The following is a 21,525-nucleotide window of genomic DNA, read 5'->3' as shown; positions in this document are numbered from 1 at the left end:
AGAGTCCGGATTTCCATATTTTCGAGTATTAAAACTCCTAAAATATGTGATAGTCTAGTCATTTTGCAATTCGTAGGTGATGAATTGATTCAACTTTCAATGCCATTTTATTCACTTAGCAAATTGTCGGTCAATACATTGAAACCATTTGCCCCCTGAACCCCTGAATTTCTTCAAAGGAACAATGGACAAATTAGTTCATTTTATATTTCCAAAAGACTGAATTAAGAGGTTGAATTTTTCTATTGGTCTAAACATCCTGCATACGGATCTAGTTATTCGAAACAAAATTATTATTTCAGAATTTTATGGAAAAATGAGGGTTATTTTAGAAATTTTAATTAGGGAATTTTATCCAAAATTCAGTAAATTTAAATAGTTATGATTTTATAGTCATTCTTTGACCCCTATCCTGTACCTTTGCAAAGGCTTTTTGGCATGTATAGCTATCGTATACGAGACTATAGAACACCAAAATTCCAGCTGATATATTCTAGCAGACAAGGAATGGCGTATTTTTAGTATCCGAAAACGTAATTTTTATTTAGTTTATTTGCATAAAACGGACTTAGAATTGTTTTTTATTTTAGATCAAAACTGTTTGAGACATTTTAAGTTTCCTATTATTACATTTTTGAGTATTTTTAGCTTATTAAATGTGATTTATTTTGGTTTAGAAACGGATTTTTTAGTTTTCAAAAAGTTAAGAATTTTGTCAAAAAATTGGTTTATATTTATTGAATCTGAATTTTCTGTTAGAAATTTCACGGATGTGCTGGGACATATGAATTTAGCACTTGCATATCTTTGAATTTTGGTAAATTTTATTTTCAGAAAATGGTTTTCGGAAATACGTTGGGACATATGCAGGAATTTTAGAATTTTGCATATTTCCGAATTTATGGAAAAGGAGTATTTTTTCTGTTTTGAAAGTATAGCAGAGTATCTGAAATTCGAAGATACGTGGCATGTATGACTTTTTCCAAAAGAGGTTCAATCCACGTCAGGCGCCAGACTACATGAATAGTCAATTTAGACAGGCCACCTATCTTGGAAGATCGTATTTAAGATTTTGCATATTTTCAAAAATCAAAAAAAATCTTGTTAGGAATATTAGAGATTTACATTGGATTTAGGATTGTTTCGAATCATGTATTTTGAAATACATTGAAACATCTGAGACTTTTGAGACCTTTGCCAGCCTTTGCGCTATGAACAAAGAACCTAACAAAAAGATACATTTTGAGACTATTTTATGATTTAGAGCATAAAATAGACTATTTTTGTTCATTTTTACAGTTTTCAGACATGTATTTAGTGAGATTTTTAACACGAAATAGTTCGATTAAATCATTTTCAAAGTTATCTTCGGATCTAATTTTGACTATTTTTACATGAATTTTGCTCAAAAGTTGATTTTAGATGGATTTTATTAATTTTTTAGTTAAAAAGACTGCATAATTTTTGCCCCTTTTCTGACCTTTGCGACCTTTTAGAAGCAAACACTATGATTTTTGAGTGATTTCCGAGTTAAATAATTTGTCTATTTTCTGCAGTAAATGGGACATACGATTTTGGTAAAAAGAAATTTGTTATACTCGGAAATTTTTTAGAAGAAGTTGTTAAGAAAATTTTCATGCAATATTAGTATGTTAGTAAAAAAAAAAATCGCGAATTAGTATACTTTAACTCGTCATTATTTTTAATTTTAGAGGCAATTTAGATATCTTTTGAGTCAGATGAATTGCATACTTTGCCATTTCGTGGTGTTTTTACGAAAAATCATGAATGCAACTATCTCAGTCAAAAGAAGGTTATTTGCAATTTTTCAAAAAAGAAGTAGAAATTTATCTATCTCCTACAGAACTATCATTTGAGTACGGCTCGCTATGTTCTAATATTTGAATTTGTCACCATATTTAGTTAAAAAAAAAAATTTTGAAAAAATTTGAAAATTTTGAAATTAATTATTTTAAATTTATGGATTTTTTACGAGTATTTTAGCGAGTTTACTGAAGGTATTAGATTAATTTTTTCACTTGAATTGTGCTCTTGAAGAGAGCTTTTTGGAATTCAAGTTTCGGAAAAATTGAAAAAATTGAAAATTTTGAAAATTTTGAAAAAATTTAAAATTTTAAGGGTGGGTTTTTAAGTAAGTCGGACTGAAAATTTTGCAATTTTCAGGAGAATTACGCGGAAGGTGGGCGCCAAAATGATATAGTTAATTCTGACATAACTATGGAAGAGAATATTATTAGAAATATTACTGAGGGGAGAAGGCTAAATATTACTACGTAAGTAGTTAATATTTCCCTATACCTGGCTAGTCTATGGGTGTCGGAGAGCTCAGAAATCATGCAGAAATACTATATGCATTTATGATCCGATGTAATAACAATAACACCAATACGATACAACGTGTCTAATTGATTTATTATTATAATTCGATCATGTCAGGTGAATCAAGATATAAAAGAATTTACATAATTTTACATCATTAATATGGACACCGGTCCATATTATGCGTCTCGCGCTAATGAATTAAGTTATAATACGCTAAAGTATTATTGTAATCGAAGGTGATGAATTAAGCAGGGATGATAATAAACCCTAATTTTACATACTTACGAAGAAAGAGATTACTTCTCAATACTCGTAAGTATGGGAAAAATTACCTTATTAAATAAATGATGAGGTTACTCACCAAGGTCCACATAATGTCCGCTTCTACTGTCTCTTTCAAGGTGGCTCACTCATACTAGGCCAGGCGACAGCAATGTATTACACGAGGTACCTATTCTACTAGCAGTAGGAGTGATGCCCGGGAAGATCTACTCCATACCCAATAATATCGCGATCGGATAGTTAACTTATTCGAATCACGACTTAATTTCATTTTAACCACTATATGTAGTGGGCAATGCCTGGATAAATAGGGGATAGGTACCCTTACGGGATACCTTACCTGCCTGTCACATCTACTAAGTTTCATATCTGAGGAAATGCGCGTTACGACGAAGCACCGGCGAGCTCGAGATACCTATGCTAAGTAATTTTGGTGCGTTCGCGATGCATTATATACGCATCGCGATCGATGCGTTGCTCGATGCGTTGCCTACGTCACGACCTTTGCGGAGTTAACACGTTCCCACCACTTACGTTCACGCTACCTAGTTATGCTTCGAATAACTACCTACGTAGTTGTGCTTCTAATAACTACTTACGTAGTTGGGCCATATCTCACCATATCAAAACTTTCTATGTTAATTTTTTCGACCAAAAACGTACGAGGGAGAAATGGATTTCGCCAGACCTGCCAATTTCTGAAGGGGAGGGGAGACTCCATTTTGAAGGGAACTCAAATTCTGGCATTTCAAAATGTGAAAATTATAGTTATGAATCGTATTTTTGATAACCAATAATATTCTACGAAACTTATCAAAAATTGTTCATTCTCTGTAGATAGGTATGTACCTTCTTATTAATACATATTTTTTCATTTTTTTCCCTGGAAATTCCCATCTCTCTTACTAATCTTTTCTTCTCTTCAGAAAATCATTGATTAACTCGGAATATCTATGCTGAATAATAATTCAGATCATCGAGAAATAATCAAAATTTTCTCGAAGAAACTGATGTGCAGCCCACATGTGTTATTACTAAGTTATCTAGGTACTTTACACCAATTACTTACCTATCTATTTCTTGGAAAATCTCACAACTACAAACACCGAATCATTATGCAATTTGTGCTATGGAGTTCACGTGCCAAAATCACCTTGCATCGCCAAATTCCAATAAAAGATGATTCAACAGCCCCTGCAATTTCATCCAACCACACGTGCAATCACTTAGCATTATAAATTGAGTAATATGACTTATGAGTTGCCTACATATTATCTTAAAGGACCCAGATTTATGCTGAATTACCCTATGTGTATACATATAACTAAGCGCCAACTCTGCACCATATACAGTTAATTAGGTAAAGTAGACATCTTGGCGTTTGTTTGCTTACTTTTACTCGCTTAATGGTAATTTTCAAAGAAATATGTTTAAATTGAAATTCTGATTTTCTAGCTGGCTGGTTTCGTTTACTGAGATTTCTTTGACTTGACGCAGTTGTACAGTTTCTCAACATTGAAGCTGTTGTTCTTTGTTTCTTGAATAATGTTGGTTCAGTTATCTACGAGTACGAGTAGCTTTCGTATAAATACATTGCGAGGCACTTTTTCAGTTTAATTTTATAATTACCCGACGCGATGCGGCGGCGTTTTCGCTTCGCGGAGTTTTAATTAAGTAAGGTTTTATCATTATAGTAAGTACAAATACCTATTGTACCCAATCGTTCGTTCGAGATATTCGGTATTATTTTAAAGAATCCGTAGATTTTAACCTTTCGTTGATCTTTGTTTTTTCTTTTTGATGCTCTTGATTTCGCCATTTCGAAATAAGAGGTTTTATAAGATAAGAAAAGTTTCAATTTCTTCTTTCTTTCGAGTCTTTACGTAATTTATCGTTTTGAGTGCTTCAGTGAATATAAAAATTGAAAATGGTATTTAATTGGCTCATAGGGCGTGGTTTTTTGATAAAGCGTTAGAACCATGATCGAAAACGGCATCAAATTCCTGACCTACCTAACTCGAGAAAAAAATGATCGGTTTCTCGTGAATATTGGTGCCTAATGGTCCATTGAACAACAAACTGAAACTTCTGCGCTCTAGTGGTTTAGCATCCTCCCGGGAGGAGGGTGAGACTTCTCAAAAGGGGGGATTTCACTCATACTTCCACAAGGGTGCATTTTATGTACCTACTAGAAAATCAGTTATGTTAAAAAAATTTTATGAGTAAATTTTTCTATCCGTAGAGACCTATACTTACATATAGGTACCTAATTAACATTCTCAAAAACTTTGACCATAATTTTTTTTACCAAGCAAAATATATACACCTATTTTTTTTAATTTAAAAAATCTTTAATTAATAGGTGTACATTGATGCAGGTAAGTATGAAAATCACACTTAATTACTCATTAAATTTCACAGTTTGTGAACTAACATGTTTCAAGTTTCGTAATATGAGTATACTTAACATGTGACACGTGTCTAATTTGCAATAGGTTACCACTGAATGAAAAAATATGATTGATTATGAGTAAGTATATGATACGTTAACACCTGTGACTTGTCCAAATCACATGTTTAAATTTTTGTGACCAATGCCTTTAAAAGTCGAGAGTGACGTATTTCAGTTATCACGTGAACTCATATAATGCGTATTTTGAGTCAACAAAGCTTATCCTACAATGCTCATAACATTAAGTAGGTATAGAGCTTTAAAAACAATCTGTTGGTAGGTACCTACTTGGTAGATATTATTCAGTTCAAATTTATTTGAAGATGTTTTTCATGCTTTCATTTTTTTTTTTTGAGGAAATTTTTACTCTTAATACTTAATCGCAATTATCTATTCCAAATGTTTTTGATCATTTTTTTCATTTCTCTAAATTTTTCAAATCTAGGAAGGAAAATAGGTGTTCGAACCATGGAACAAACATTTCTCGCACGATTTTTCAAATGTCACCAAACAAATTTTCTCCAATCCCTCTTCCCTTTCAATTTTCAAAGTCGAAAACAACTTACTACATATGTGCTGAATTAAATCATACTTTCTTTTTGGACTAATTCCTGCTAAAATGCAAAATTCTTTCAACAGTAATTTCAAATAAAAGAATTTTGATAAAATAATAGCAAATGATTAAAACGTGAAAATTTGGCAGTTTTTTAAGGTAAATGAACATATCACATTTTTCAAAATTGAGAGCACACTTCAAGTAACGTTATTTTTAAATGTATACTTACATATTAAAAAGCTTCAAACAGAAAGACTTTGCCAGTGTGTCAGCAGTACTCTTCACAACTTCACTCCGTTCAAGATACAATAATTTATGTCTTGAAATTTTTTCGTTATGCAGCCCATCAATTTGCTCATAATGCATGAATAAAATAATTACAAGCCAATTTAATACAAAAATGGTCTTGATAAGCAAAAAATTAGCTTTTCCATCAATCAAGATTTTAAAAAAATCATCGTTTAAAATTTTAAAATCGAGGACTAAACAAACAGGTCTGCAAAAAAGTGAATCAATTTGGAATAACGAAGGATTCCAAAACTTTACGCGTGATAATATCATTTTTTTATGGAAATCGTTATGTTCCATTAACCTTATAACTAGTTTTTAGAAAATTTACCGCATAGAATCATATTTTTAAACTAATGAATGTATTTTCATTCCTCCTCTCTCTCTCTCTGACATTTACTTCAATGTGGTTCAGGTAGCTTCAAACATCAATATGTACATACATTAGGTACCTACTCCTATTCATCAAAAATTAGTTTTTCCTTCTGGAATTTCAGGAAGTATAAAATGCCATGATATGTTTTTCATTTGATACTCCTGGCAATTAATTTTTTTAAACGAGGTACATTTTTAAAGTAGAGAGAACGTCGAGTCATAAAAGTCACAGTACCCATCATGAGTGATAATGGATAAGAGTACTTGATTTTTATTACAAAATTATTTAGTTATCGGCTACGAATGCATCGCATAAGTTCTTTCACGTTGGGTGGCAATAAAAGCATAAATTATTCGAGTACACATTATTGTAAGGATCATTGAAAATTCTCGTTTTATAATCAGACTCAATTTTCTTCGGCGACGAATTTTTCTTTCACCGAGAAATAATAAAAGATGATTACAGTTGAGCAATTTTTCCCCAAGTTGAAAGTTACGTAAGGTAATACCTCCATCTATAGCTTGACAATGAATTAAAAATGAAAAACAACGAGGGAAACATAAAAAATAGTCGTTTTTTAAGGTTCGGCGTTCGACGACACGGTGGGTAATGTCATTGTACCTTTCATCGAGTCATTAAACACCTTCAGTGCCAGGGGAAAAAAAATTGTGTAGAAAAATTTCTAAAAATAGGTTACAATTATTTTTCTCTATATTAATTATAAGATTCAACACGTGCACGAAGCTTCTGCGATAGGCCTTTGGATTAGACGATACAAACTAAAATATTAACCATTCTCAGCTAGGCAACCCTGACATTCGAGGGAACTCCGCGGGTACACGCTTTGGTAACACTGGGAACACCTGATAGCTGCTCCTACGAATGTTTATATTGCGAGAGTTAACGTTTTCAGTGTTCTCTGTTCGCAGAAAGTGTTTCGACAAGTGTCGTACCCTATTCGTTTTTTTTACCATCCCTAGTATTTTTTGTAATTTTTTTTACACTATAGTTATAGTGGGATGCGTGTAACTAATACACTGTGTACACATTTAGCGAATACTATCCAAAATGGTAGAATTGGAGAAAAATTCTAGAAATCATGCAGAAAATAAGTCCGCTCCGAGCCCCCAAAAAAGTGATTCGTTCGAACAACCACCACCTCCTGATGGGGGCTGGGGATGGGTGGTTGTTTTTGCTTCCTTCATGATCCATGTCGTTAGTAAGTACCTGGAAAATTTTTCAAACGTGCTTAATATTACTACTGAAAATATTATACAATTTAATGCTTTTCGTCACGAGAAATACGCTGATTATTTATTGAGAAAAATTTCGTTGATCACGTTCGATATGCCTATCCATGTGCTATGCCGGTTTCTAACCAACGTGTTTTCACATGTTTAATCTGCTGCTTCGATTGATCGATGTACCCTAGGTACAAATTATATCGATAGGTGATCGATCAACTTGAAACTCATGTTCTAATACGAGTATATAACGCGAGTGAACCTTTTGGCCTTTTTTTTTCAATAAATTGTTCAGGAAATTGAGATAAAATCGAAGTAGTTACGAAAACACTCGTTTTTTTGTTAAAAATTTAATCGTGTCATAAAAACGAACCTTCTTGCCGAAGTCTGTGCCACTCAAAGAGTAAAGTTGCTTTTTAGTTTACCTTTTTTGTTCCTCTTTTTTTTTGTTCTTTTTTTTAGAAAATCAGTAGAAACATTGCAAGGAGAATCTTTTTTTCAAGCTTTTTGATCGGCTGTATATCTTCTCGTGTTTTTTTTTTTTTAATGGAACAAAAAAACTTAGTACATTGTGATAACTTCAACCTACCGAAGCCGTGATAAAACGAAGATAAAATATTAAATAATCCCTAACGACCCGAAGTACGAGTATTTGAATGAGAAAAAAAATACGTTAATATTACAGAATCAATATATACCACCAGTCAACTTAGTAGGTACACTCGGCTGCGATACCTTTTGCCAGCGCAATTCAGAGTGAAAACTTTTAAAAGCCTACGCTGGTACGTTAATTAAAAGTTAACCCGAGATCTCCAACACGTTTTCAAAATTTAGTCAACCTTGAATAAGCTCAAATAGGTAGATGTAAAAAATTCATACGGAACGAATTTACTTATCCTATTTCGCTACATCGTGAGAATTTGCAAATATTGATTCATCATTCTCAGCTCTCGAGGTTAAATGTACATAGAAATGAGATGATGACCCACTCACACACAGTGTTTTTTTTTCTGGAATTTGTATAGCAAATTAAAATTTAATTTTGTTACGAAAAAGTCTCGCAGAGGGGAAAAGGTCGTCGAGCGTTTGTTTGTACGACTCGTAAGGTAGGTAAGTGTAAAGCGATTCCACCGGTGTAAAAAATTCTAGTATTTTTCGAGAATTTAAAACAAAGGGAAATTTTTAATATTTTCGACTTTGTGGGCACGTTTTAGTATTCGAGTCTCGTATCAGCTTTTTTCGTGCTTTGTAACGGTTTAGAAAAATTTACAACGCTACAATACTCGTACACACGTTATCAGCAGCGTTTCTATTTGAATTTGAGCGATTTTTCAGTTGCGTTGTACAAACGAATTAAAATAAATTTATTAACATAAATTATTGCCATTTTAATGGTTTAATCGTTTAGGTTAGGTTCGTAGAGTTTTATTTAATTTTAATACAACGAGTTCTGCAACAAGTTGTATCATTTATTAGCTGAATTAATTTCGTTTTAAAAAAAATGCAATAGTGAAAATGACAAATGGGTAAAGAAAGACTTTAATCGATTTCAAAATTTTCAATTGCTCTCTAGTACCTAGTACCTACCCAGTGCTCATAAATTATGGAAAATTTTTTATGCTTCGACTTCGAGTGTTACCTAACTTGAAACAATATTTGATAGAATAATTCTCAACTGCTTAGTTTGAATATGAAAGGAAACACTTGATAAATAATTATTTCTTTATTCGTCAAAACTATAAAATGATTCCAATTTATTTGAGAATGCAATTAGTTACCTATTAATTCCTAACGAAAAATGAAAATTAAGAGAATGAAATATTTTTGGAAATTAATCATACAAAATAAGGATACCTACTTGGAATAAGTGGATGATTACGATCGCAATTCTGAATGATATGTTCACATTCTCGAGTAATTCATTCAAAAATTGATTTACCATTCGTCATTGGTCGTACCTAAATGTAATTCACTCTCATCACGATTGATTTCGGTATATTTGAGTTTATTGTCATTCTTATTTTTAAAAAAATCATTTCTGAGACGAATCATTCGCGAACTATAAATTAGTTCAAATAAACTTGATACGTAAATCCAACAAAAAGCAAATGAGCGTTTTTGAGCAATTTTTCTTGAACAAATCTTGACTTCTTGAGTAGTCGTTCGCAAAAGATTCATCGTTCGAACTACATATAGTGATGATTGATCATATTCATTAATTCGGAAAATGAAAGTCATTCGGGAACTATTCATTAAAATGGCGTTCCATTTCATCAAAAAAAGAAGAAAATTGCCATATTCTGAAATCTAAATTGACTATCCTGGATTCTAACCTTGTCGTTCGCGAAAGATTCGTTCTAATAAAAAATAATGACTCACGATTAGAGAATCATCTATAGAGAGAATCAGCGAACGTTTTGTCGAAAATGTTTATGATTTGTTGATTCATATGTCGTGTAAAAACGTTCGCAAATGATTTAATTAAAATCGAAAAATGCTCCCTCCGCAGGAAAATTTTGTTCAATTTTTTCAAATCATCTCAAAATTTTATGTCTTGGAAATAATCCACATCGTCGTCTGCAATATTCAAAAAAAAAAAAAAAAAAAAAAATGAAATAAATGAAAAAATGTCGAATCGGATACTCCATCAAAATATTAGGTATTAATAGCATTTTCTGCTCGAGACTTACGACTTCAACATCTAGATACCTATCTATAAAATATGAAAAAAAAATTATTCGATTTTGAAATCGATTTACAAGATATACCTACCTACTTTAAAGCACGACATTGGCAATTTTCGAGCAAAAAAATCACCTTAAAATAACTCCGGATAAATTTAACAGACTGATTTTCTCTCGAGACTCAATTTGTCTTTTGACAGGTTCAAAGAGAAAATCTTTTTTCACTATATCGTACCCAATTTCATTTTCGTATTCGTATTGAAAAAAAAATAATCCCTTCGGTGCTTTTGCTCTGATTAGTTAGTGTGAGAGTTGTCTTTATGGGTTAAAATTTGAAATCGCAATAGCCTGAAAACTTTATTACCTATACATTATACAAACATGAACGTTTCACTCGCTTGTATTCAGAAGTACGATATGCGAGAAGCCAGACGAAGAGAGGCAAATTACTTATTTGCCATATTAGCCACTTCTCGCGAGATAATAAATACACTTTAATTAAAACAAATAAACAATTGCAACTGTTTGAGTGCAAACGAAATCCAAATTAAATTTCAACTCCTTGAGCTAAATTGAATGTGAATTGAGATGCAATTGGAAACAGAATAGGTAGATACCAGCATTGTTTCCTTGTATATTGAGGTTACATTAACGCCAAAGGCTACCCTCTGTAATACAAATTCCCATAAACAACAATTTAACTACTGTACTTGTATAGAGTTTCAGTTTTATAAGCATTTTTTCCCTCATTGTGACCTCACTTAAGATACGCCTTTTTGTAAATTTTGCACCATCTTAAGAGAAGGAGGTTTGTAAATATGTATTAGATTGAAAATTTCCACAACCGAAACTTCACTCGCAGTCCAATTCAAACGCGTTTAAAAATTAGATGGAAATTTCCCTCGATCAAATTCGCAATATTAGACACCTATAAAAAATATTCTGTGTATATACCTACTATTCGCGATGGTTGATAGATTACCCTCTTTGTCGTTTTATGAAGGAGAGAAATTTTCCATCGTGAATCGTGATGTGTGAACTGAATTGTAGAATAGATCACAAAGAAGAGCTTTTTGAAAAAGGCAACAAACACCACGCAATTGGAATTTTCTCGAGCATATTCGAAGTAGGAAATTGAAATTGAAATTTAATGGAGTAAAATTCGTCACATCTCGCATCGTATTTCGACTCGATTTATAACTAGGTAGGTACGTACGTGTTCTGGGAAACCTTTGTATTGTATGGGAAATTTTTTCGCTACACTCGAACGAGAAAGACGATGACGAAGATTTGTCACTATATACTTACTTACTTGATGAAAGTTCAACATATGTTTGTATAAAGCTCGTGGAATGGGTTCGGGTAGTGAAGGGGAAGCGGGGAGGGGGTAAATTTGCGAATTCGTGGCGTAAATGACCGCGCGTCACGTTTTGCGAGGCGCGAAGAGGTGAGTGGAGGTGTATGATATGAAAATTGCGGATACCCCTTTAACAATGGATTTTTAATTTAAATTCCACTCGAATGAAGTATACAGAATCGTTAGCTCGTGTTATTTTTAACATTTTCTGTTTCTGTGCCAAATACGAGAGTGAATGATGCCTGCTGCGATAGTTCTTTGTAATGGTTTAAAATTCAAACTGTATTGTGAATTTTACGAGTACATATAGATACTTACCAGTAAGCTGCGTTTTTGCACTTGATCGTTGCGTAATCGATCTTATGTAACTCCATGATGAGAAAATTTTTACACTTTTTTTTTCTTTTAATAATGCGATTAAAGCACTTATCTATCGATGTCGCCAAAATTAATAGATCTAGTATCACGCCATTATTTTCAAGGATACTATGTAGCTTCCACACGAATACTAAAAACATTATCGTTACGAAGAAGAAAAATGGGTGGGCTATTTATATTACGTTGCACGACGGTAATTTAAACTGGGCATTTTTGACCCGTATTGAAGATCCAACGAATTAGTCAATATTTATATTGACAAAGGTCAGTTCCCACAATTGGGATGGGAACTTCCTTGTAAACTTTTGTTTACCAAGTTCGTATGTATGTACAAAATGTTTAATTTTCAAGAGGAAACATCCAGGTGATTTTTTCGAGTCGTAGGTAGTCGTATTTTTTTAGGGTTTGGTTTGTTTAGGCCGCGGTGCTCTTCGCGATTTTATTTTGTCTTTTCATTTCATTTTGAGGGTTGTGGATAGAAATGGACATTTTAATAAAATTTCAAAGAATCTCCAAGGCTCTCGATTGTTGAACCTCGAAAGCTGAGGCATTTTTTCAGAAATTCAAAAGTGTGGGGGTTTTAATGGTAGCCGAATGGGCAATGTGGCTTTAAAATTTCAAAAAGTATGTAATTTTAGGCACGTTTCCATTTTTTTTTTAAATTTGCTAAAATTATGTTTGGGTTTTGTTGTATGAGTAATAGGTGTGTACAGAGAGTGAGCTAGTTGGATGAGTCAGAATTCGAGGAATAGGTTGAGGAGTGAGAGAATGAAAAGTAGGACACTCAAACATGACGATTCTATATCGTTTATTAATTTAGTACATAGCCAGCTAGACCATAAGTATGTACTGAGACAGTTTAACAGTTGAATATTGTACATTATACTGAATACATCGTTTTGGATAGAACCAGCCTATTATTTCATACGACAGGTTTTAAATGAACCCCCCTCCCCCGCCAGTCATCAGAAAAGTGAAAAAATACTCAAACATTTTTGAGCTTTATTTGGTTTTTTCTCCTGAAATTATTATAATTAAATTTCAGTTTTTCTCCTTCTTTCGCTTTTCTTGGGAATTTTTTATGCTGACTAAAAAAAAAGTGACAGAAAAAGCAGAAGTTGAAAGTTTTGGGTCTGAATAATTATAGCATTAGCATGTCGTAAAGAAATAATCAAGAACGTAATGAAATTGAATGAATTAAAATGAGAGCACGAAAACATTTTTCAATCAACTTTATTTTTCTTCTCGAGAAGGCAACAAAAAAAAAATGCAAGTTTTCATTTTAAACGATATGTAAAGAATCAATTACGGATCCACGACCCAAAATGGAAATAAAAAGTGATATCTTTTTCTGCGGCATCGATGACATGGCACAGCACAAAAATAACAAGTTCAACAATAAAACATTTTTGGACGCAAAAAAATAATAATTGATAATTTTGTGAAAAATTTCAAAAAATCAAAAAAAAGTACAAATATTGTGCTCTTTTTTTCTGAAAAAGTGATTCTTTGTAAGCATTTGTTCAAGCACAATCAAATTCATGAATAATTCGCATGTTGATAAAATAAAAAAAACTGCTGTTGAAATGCATCTTCGATTTGTTAGAGCCTGTTTGGTGCTTGTGGATCTGAAATTTTTGATCCACAAGTACGAAGGTGTAGTACTTTTTACCTCACGGATTTTGTCCCTTTATCAGTGTACGATAGCAATTTACCGAACTACGAGCATAAGAATTTTCTCATTCATCGTGGTAGTTTTTATTTTTAAGTTTTTCATTCGTGATTATACTTAATCACCAAAGTGATGTATTTTCACGAAAAGAATAGTTTCTTTTTTGTTATTTTTCTCTTAATAACAGATCCTTCGATTTCTAAAAAATCAAAAAAAATAAAAGTGTTAAAAATTGAAAAATTAATATCTATTTTTTTCATTTTAAGCTTTTTTACAGCCTCTTTTAGCACCTAAACTGAAAATATCAGCAGGGTGCCAATTGCTTGCCAAAGCTATAATTATGTTTTGCAAAACTTGAAAGAAATCAAAAAACTGTAAAAATTCTGTTCAAAACTTCAAAACAACTTTTTTTCATTTTCTGCGCAAGTTTCATTTGATTTCATATTAGGTAGGTATGTACCTACTTTGTTTGGTGGAAAAAAATAGCTACCTACCTCTCGCGGTAAAACATTTTCAAAAACTAAAAAAAAAAAAGACTTGAAAACTTTCGAGGAAAGTCATCATTGAAAACAATCACATCTCTTTTCCTAAAATCGAACGAAAAACTGAAATAGATATACGTAGAACGTAAAGCAAACAAGTAGGTTTATCATATCTTCTCAACCCTTGAATAAATTAAGTACGTATTTCAATTCCACAAAAAATTTATTCTTTCAATTTTTTACATCCTAATCCAACAAAAAGAAAAAATATACCAGCTGGACTTGGCGACTCGTTACTAATTCGAAAGAGATTTTGGAAAAGAATAATGGGTACTTAATATGCGATAGCGATACGCTTGTAAAAGTCTCGCATACGAATTACGACTTACGAAGATGCTAAATCACTTAAATGTAGTATATCGAAACTAAAAGTAAGTTGAATGGTAAAAACTTAACTTCCCGTGTAATGCGTAGCCTTTAGTCTTTTGTTGGATACTTGGAACTGGTCGTTGAGATGTTAAAAAATGGAGATTTGTCCACTCGAGTTGACTACACCAAGTCGCTAAACGTTTACTAATAAAACTGTCAACATCTACCCCTACTGTCTTTTTCACAGTATCTCTCGATTACCTGCTTCCAAAGGTATACCTAGATAAGTAAACATTTTAGGCTACCCTAAATCTACAACTATTCTACAACTTAAAAAACCAACAACAACAACCGACTGAGATTTTATCTAAAGTTCGTGATTTTGTAGTGCGTTTCGCTCATTCGCTGCTTTCCTTGTAAACTTATATTGCCTATCGAGTGCCTACCGTAAACTATGCACCGTGTAGATATCACAATTTCTATTTTATTGGCTGTTATCGTCTTCAGTTTTAAATTATCACTTTGGGTATCGCGAGGCGTTATCTGCTTATCTGCCGGTCTTTAAACAGTGATTAGAGCAAATTGTATTATTATATCTGCTTGTGTAAATACGTGTCTCTTTAAACAAAGTATTTACTTTGTCTCGTGGTAAAATAATTTTTGCTCTCTTCCCCCTTTGCTTCGCTCATTGACATATCGTGACAGAAACCAGATCATGGCGATATTTTACTTTTTAAATCGATTTTAGGTTCTGACGATGATTCGTGTGTAGATAGGTATAAATCTAATAGGTACTTAGAACCTACTTCGAAAAAGGGAAATGTTTAAATTAGACCCGATTTAAATTCCTTTACTTTGATTTATTTTAAAGTAGCTATATATTACGAGTTTCCTTCGTAATTATGTTCCCTTTTTTTTTTTATTTGTTTCAAGTTGTACGATATATATTTATGTGTATTGTGTACCTTACCTATCTATATGAGTGTAAATATCTAATCCTTGCTCCTTATTGCTGAGTTGCTGCAGTTGAGAATACTTAGACTTATACTCGTAATAGAGCCGAATGTGAATATTTTTATACATCGAGTCGATATGATATGTTGACATGGTCTGAATAGAATTAACCTTTTTACCAATCCGTCCATAGTCGAATTTAGCCTATTGTCTGTACGATTATGCGAAAATGTATAACAATTGGCTGACAATGTATTCAAAACATATAGATCAGGATATGCACCGTTGATTGTATTTGTCACGTGGAATCGTCATGTGCTCGAATTCGATATCATATCCTGGCAAGATGTGATCCTTTTGAAGTTGATAATTTTTAAAAATCAAATACATACCTATAATAGTAGCTATAGGTAATTAGAAAAACCGAATGAGTTTTGGATTTTTCAGTTTATTTTTGTTTTTATACTATTTTTGATCCCGAAAATCCTTTAAATTTGAAAATGAGGTCTGGCATGGGTATCAGAATTTTATTTGTCGTATACAATATATGGAAGCATTATGAGTCTTAATGGGTGATGTGCTGACAATAAAATAGGAATTTTGGAGAGGGGAGCTGAAGATGAAGGACATCCATTAGGTGCCTACTTTTATTTTTCATGCAAGATTAACGGCATGAATACTTTTTAAAGAATTTGCGCATTCGTTACGACGAATCTGATTCACTTGTAATCGTTGAAGTGAAAATATAAATTGTACCAGGCTTTGATAAGTCCATATCTTCCTGTTATGAATCTCGATTACCATGTTAGGTATGATATACTTGGGTCATTATTTCCGAATAAATATCATCTATAACGTTTTGATTGTTTTCATCATCGTATTGTTTCTACTTTGATATTACGTAATATAATACTATCAATTATCTCGTCGTTGGATGGTGAGTAATATACAAAGGTCCTTTATTTTCTAAGCGAATTATGTTTCCTTTTAGAGAGAAACTGAAATGCTAAATTTCGGATTCTGTGGGAAATTATTGAATGTTTATGCTGTATAATTTAACATCATTTACTTATCTCATTTCACTGTAATAAAAAATCCTACTTTTTTGCGTGTGTGTATGTGTATAAAAGTATCTCCTGAACAGTGAACATGAATCATAAATTGAAACAAGATCGAAAATTATATCATCATTCAAGTACGTACATACCTACATGTAGGTATGTCAACACAACCTATAATATTCTCTCAGGGTGGTTCTTAATTCGTCTCAATAAATTGGGCAGATGAACGGTAAGACTGAAACAAAACGAATCAATAAAATAACCAGGAGGGTTTGAAGTAGAAAAGGCAAAGGAGGCATTGCTCCTTTTATCAAGGTTTTTTTCATTCCTCGTACTCGTATAGCAATAAAATACCTATCATTCGTGTTTATTAATCAATAGAAAAATTTTTGTACACATTTGTCCTTCTTAAAATAAGTCCCTCCTCCCTCCACTTCTCCCAATGTAAAAATTATGAGGAAGTAGACCTGGCAAACTAGACTTGGCTCAGAATACGAATAATTACTGTATAGGTACTTAGTACCTACTTTCAAATCGAACTTTTTAAAAAAATCAAAATACCTACCTAAATCTCTGCTCGTCTTTTCCTCTTGAGGAGTTCTAAAAAAAAAAAAAAAAAATGAATACATAAAAAAAGCGAACCTTTATTCGAACTAGAGCTATGACCATATTATAATCCCGATGGATAATCCTTTCGAGTTACGGAATGGATATTTGAAATAAAGACTTTTGAGAAAAAAATGTTCCTTCTACTAATTCGATTTATGCGTAAGAAATTGAATAATGTAAAAATGAGGATCTCTATCGCATTATACGTAGGTAGGTACGTAAGCCTCTCACTTGAAAATCTGAGATTTAAAAAGGTTGAAAAAATCGACTTTCAGCTTTATTTTTGTTATAAGCATAGCATATCTATAAAATACCTAGTACGAGATAGGCTGAAGGCTATATGGTGGTTGAAAGTACGAATAGAATGGAAATATTTCTATAGCATCGTGGATATAGGCTGGTTTTATTTCATTTTCAACGAATAAATAGTGGCAAGAAAAATACGGTGTTTAGATCATTAGCTTAATTCAATTAACTACCTATATACGGTTGTGATAAATGCAGGCCGCGTTCAATTCAATTTTCGTTTATCAAGAATAACGAATCGAGCCTTGTCTCGACCGAAGAATAGAAAATCGAACTGCAAAATTAGCTGATGGAAAAAATACTCTGCGAAATTATTCTCATTTTCGGCCTATAGTTGTGCTTTTATTGTTTAGATGGATGTATTGAAATTTTTCGGTGAATTCTTGTCATATCTATGTACGTAGAAAGTAACATCGGACCGAGTAGATACACAGAGTTACATATTGCAATTTTTCCATTACAATTTGCGAGAAGAATTTGTTTTTCATTTTCTTATTGTGAAAAAAGAGGACAAAAAATATTTGCCCCGGCCTCCCTTGTAAGTTATAAGATAAAATGATCCTAAGCAAAAATTTTCTTCATTTAAAAAAAATTTCCACAGTTTGAAGGGAATGTGCATGATGGAAAGATAGGTATTTTATTCATCCCGTTTTTTGTGATTTTAACCTCTTCCTCGATATTTATTTCTCTCTCGCTTGAAAAAAAATATATGTATAAAGAATCGTCACATTTAATCTCACGCTCTTGTCGTTGTCGCTGATTGATACGTGATAAAATTACCCTCAGCAGAAAGCAATTCTGACAGGCTACTCGAGTTACAATTTCAAAAATAAAAATGATGCCATCTAAATTTTCGCACGAACCTACGTTTCGTAATTCCGAGAAAATTCAAAATCGCGTTAATGGCAAATTAATCGAAACCATTACCAAAGCCGAGCATGATAAAATCGAATTCTACCTATAAGTATAACCACACTAAATTTCGATAATCGAAGAATGGCACGATTCGTTGCATCGAAGCAAGTCTTTAAGAAAAAAATATCATGCATCAAAAATACTTTTAAAATGGGGTCACCTCGATTCAAAAAAAATGTCTGTCCAACAAATGCCAACGTATGTAGTTAAGTTCCTGTACATTATGCATTCTGTTTCACGTGATATTTAATGTAAGTACATACATCTATGTTATCAGTAAAAAGCTATTTACATTGACGACTCGCCGATCCGGGTAAAAATAAAGAGCAAAATTCATCGATATAGGTAGTTATAATTCATCTCACAATGTCCGAGCATTAATCTGAAAATTTGAAATTGAAATTGAACTGAATGAGAATGAGATTGGAGAATGGAAATGGATGAAAAAAACATGTCAAAAATATTCGCAGCGATTATTAGCTTTCTGTGACATGTCTGGTGGATCTAGCTAGATGTATGTATCTCACTATGTATAAATTTTTAATATCTCATAATCACGTGATGTATTCATGGATGTGAAAATTATGTCACCATAATTATTATACTCGGATACTTATGTAGGACAAGTTTTTTTTTTCAGCGTGATTTTTTTCCCTAACGCTCCAGTCATCAACTCGAGTTAATATAAATTATACAAAATGTAGCTCAGTCTGATCTTCGAAAACCTATACCTATAAGTACGTGTATATTAACCACGTGGAGATGTTGATTTTCCGAGAAAAACGTGGTAGAAAAAGTCACACACAGACATAAATTCGCATTTTGTAAAATGAATTCCGAACCAAAAACTCTTATTAGTTTGGTCAAGGTTAATAGCATATCGTATATTGATTAGCGTATTCGTAGTTAATTAACATAATAATGCGATTTACTCGCGAATCGTAATTTTTTTACACCTATAAGCTTGGTCAAAACGACTCCACCAAGTTCACATATGTACGAATAGAAACTACGAGTACAGCTGCGATACCATAGGCATTGACAACCGGCAAATTGGTTTCCTTAAACAATTCGATTTTAATTTATCCGCCAATCGAGGGCGTCGCGAACCCATAAAGGTCATTTTATTTATTGCCCCCCGAGCACCTTCTCGTCTATTGCTCCGCTTTCTCACAATGGTCGATATTTCTCCGCATATCCGCACTATGGTGTATCTCTATCTGTGATATCTCGTTGCCTCTTTCTCTCTCTTTCTGTTTCTATCTATGGTTTAGATGATGTTTGCCGAGTGAATTTTCAATTCCACTATCGCACCCTTGCGAGCTTTCCCTTCCCTTCCGTCGTACATTATGAAATTATCATCGTGTAAATTTTCAAACACGTTCGAAACCTCGTATAATGTCAACTAACGTCTCTAATAAATAAGGTAATTTCGACCAAAATATTACTAGGTACGTGGTTCCCCCCTTCTCACCGGGTCGTGTCTCTTGTTCGATGATTTTATCCGCGTTTCTAATCATTAAATCTGACTTGAATATCTAAATAGCTAGGTAGCTAGTATACGAAGATCTGAAATTCCCATTAGCCCCGTTCTATGGGCTTAAATTATTCAGATTCGGGGTTAAAATAAGTACATGTGGTGAGATTCAAGAGGGTAGGAAGTGAGGGGTTGATAAAATGAGGTCATGAAAGCTCACCTGTGAGAACTAATCCGATTGAACAGCCTGTGTATGTACGTCTATATGGTAAATCTGAAAAGTTATCAGCTACTTCTCATACTTTTAGACTATAGATTTTAACCTTCAAAAAAACGACTATCTACACGGAAAAATAGGCTTACGAGCTCTTGCTAAATATGCGATTTCCCCAACGCTGGACTCGCTTATTTTCGAGATTGGAGCCCCAATTTTCTGAAATCATATTTTTTTGTAGGAATTCAAATTTTGTTGTTGTCTTGAGCTCAAATTTTTCAAAGAAAAAAATTACGAGATGAAAAAAGTTTCAAATGAAAATTACAGAGGGCATTCAAAATTGACCATTTTTCGGTTCAAAGATTTTCTCTACACGGAAGTGGAGAATGAGTAATTCTGATTCAAAATGATTGGTATTGCCTTCGTTGGCTTCGTTTTTACGTATTAATAGAAAAATTTGACTATGGCCCAATGTTTAATTTGAATTTTTAGAAGAAAAAACACATTTTTGTGTTTTTTTAGGACACCCAGAACTGGACTTTACTCATTATTTCTATGTAAGAGGAAGAGTCAGTATTATCACGCGTGCCAAATCATCAATTGAAAAATTAAAAATTTTAAAAACGAATCTACTCGTAGTTTTGTTTAAAAAACAGAGTCGTTTTATCGTCAACTAAATTTGTAAATTTAGCCAATTTTCGTATATCGAAGTTTAATCCTAAGGAAAAACTGGTAATTTCCTAGTAAAACTAATTACGTATAATTTGCTCGTTTATCGTTCGTAAAGTATGACACATTCTTAAATCATTGATTTCAAATTTAAAATTTAAAAATTAAATCAATACTGTGAACTATTTTAAAAACAAGTACCATTTATCGTTAATTTCCTTTCCACATCATATTAATTATTTTCACCATTAATTTCTTATCACGGTGCTTATTCTAAGAATGAAAAACTTGTTATGAAAATGATTTAGAAACTTGATTTCGAACAAATCAAAAAAGAATCACATTAACGAATATAGGAACTCGCTCATTTTATACCTAGGTACTCGCCTATCTATTTCTTGAGCTTCTAAAAATTCCTCCCAATATTGTCGAACGAGATGAAAAAATGTACACCAATTTATTTTTTAAAAAGAAAATACGAAATATCCGAGTAAAAAGGAAACTCTGCGTATATATTCAAATTGTATTCATTGTTGGTTGAAAATTTGGAATTGTTCGGTTGCTCGCGGCGTATAACAAATCAACGTAGATTTAACAAAGTTCTAACCAAGTTTTTCGTGTAAAAAATTTCATTTTTATTCGAATAATTTGTTGGTATACGGAATACTATGGTATAAAAAATGCTCGGTATTTTAGAAAGAAAATTTGGGTATTTTTACTCCTAGTTATTAGCCAACTTTGTTGTAAGAGAAATGAGCGCGATTTGTTAGGTACAAATTGTATTTCGGTTATGTATATTTTACCTACCTACTGAAAAATTATGGGTATAAAATTCAT

The 21,525-nt window shown here is 32.5% G+C and overlaps 1 protein-coding gene across 1 annotated transcript in view; it reads left to right on the top strand.

Annotated features, from left to right (window-relative positions):
* The first annotated feature begins 7,197 nt into the window (after positions 1–7,197).
* Mct1 (Monocarboxylate transporter 1) overlaps positions 7,198–21,525 on the top strand; it is a 49,078-nt gene continuing 34,750 nt past the window's right edge. Inside the window, exon 1 of the mRNA XM_065345834.1 lies at positions 7,198–7,516. Coding sequence (XP_065201906.1) covers positions 7,366–7,516 — 151 coding nt within the window. The 5' untranslated portion in view covers positions 7,198–7,365. The remainder of the gene's footprint in view (positions 7,517–21,525) is intronic.

This window comes from Planococcus citri, chromosome 1 (genome assembly GCF_950023065.1).
Source record: "Planococcus citri chromosome 1, ihPlaCitr1.1, whole genome shotgun sequence".
Lineage (NCBI taxonomy): Eukaryota > Metazoa > Arthropoda > Insecta > Hemiptera > Pseudococcidae > Planococcus > Planococcus citri.
This window is presented reverse-complemented; position numbering and strand designations above follow the sequence as displayed.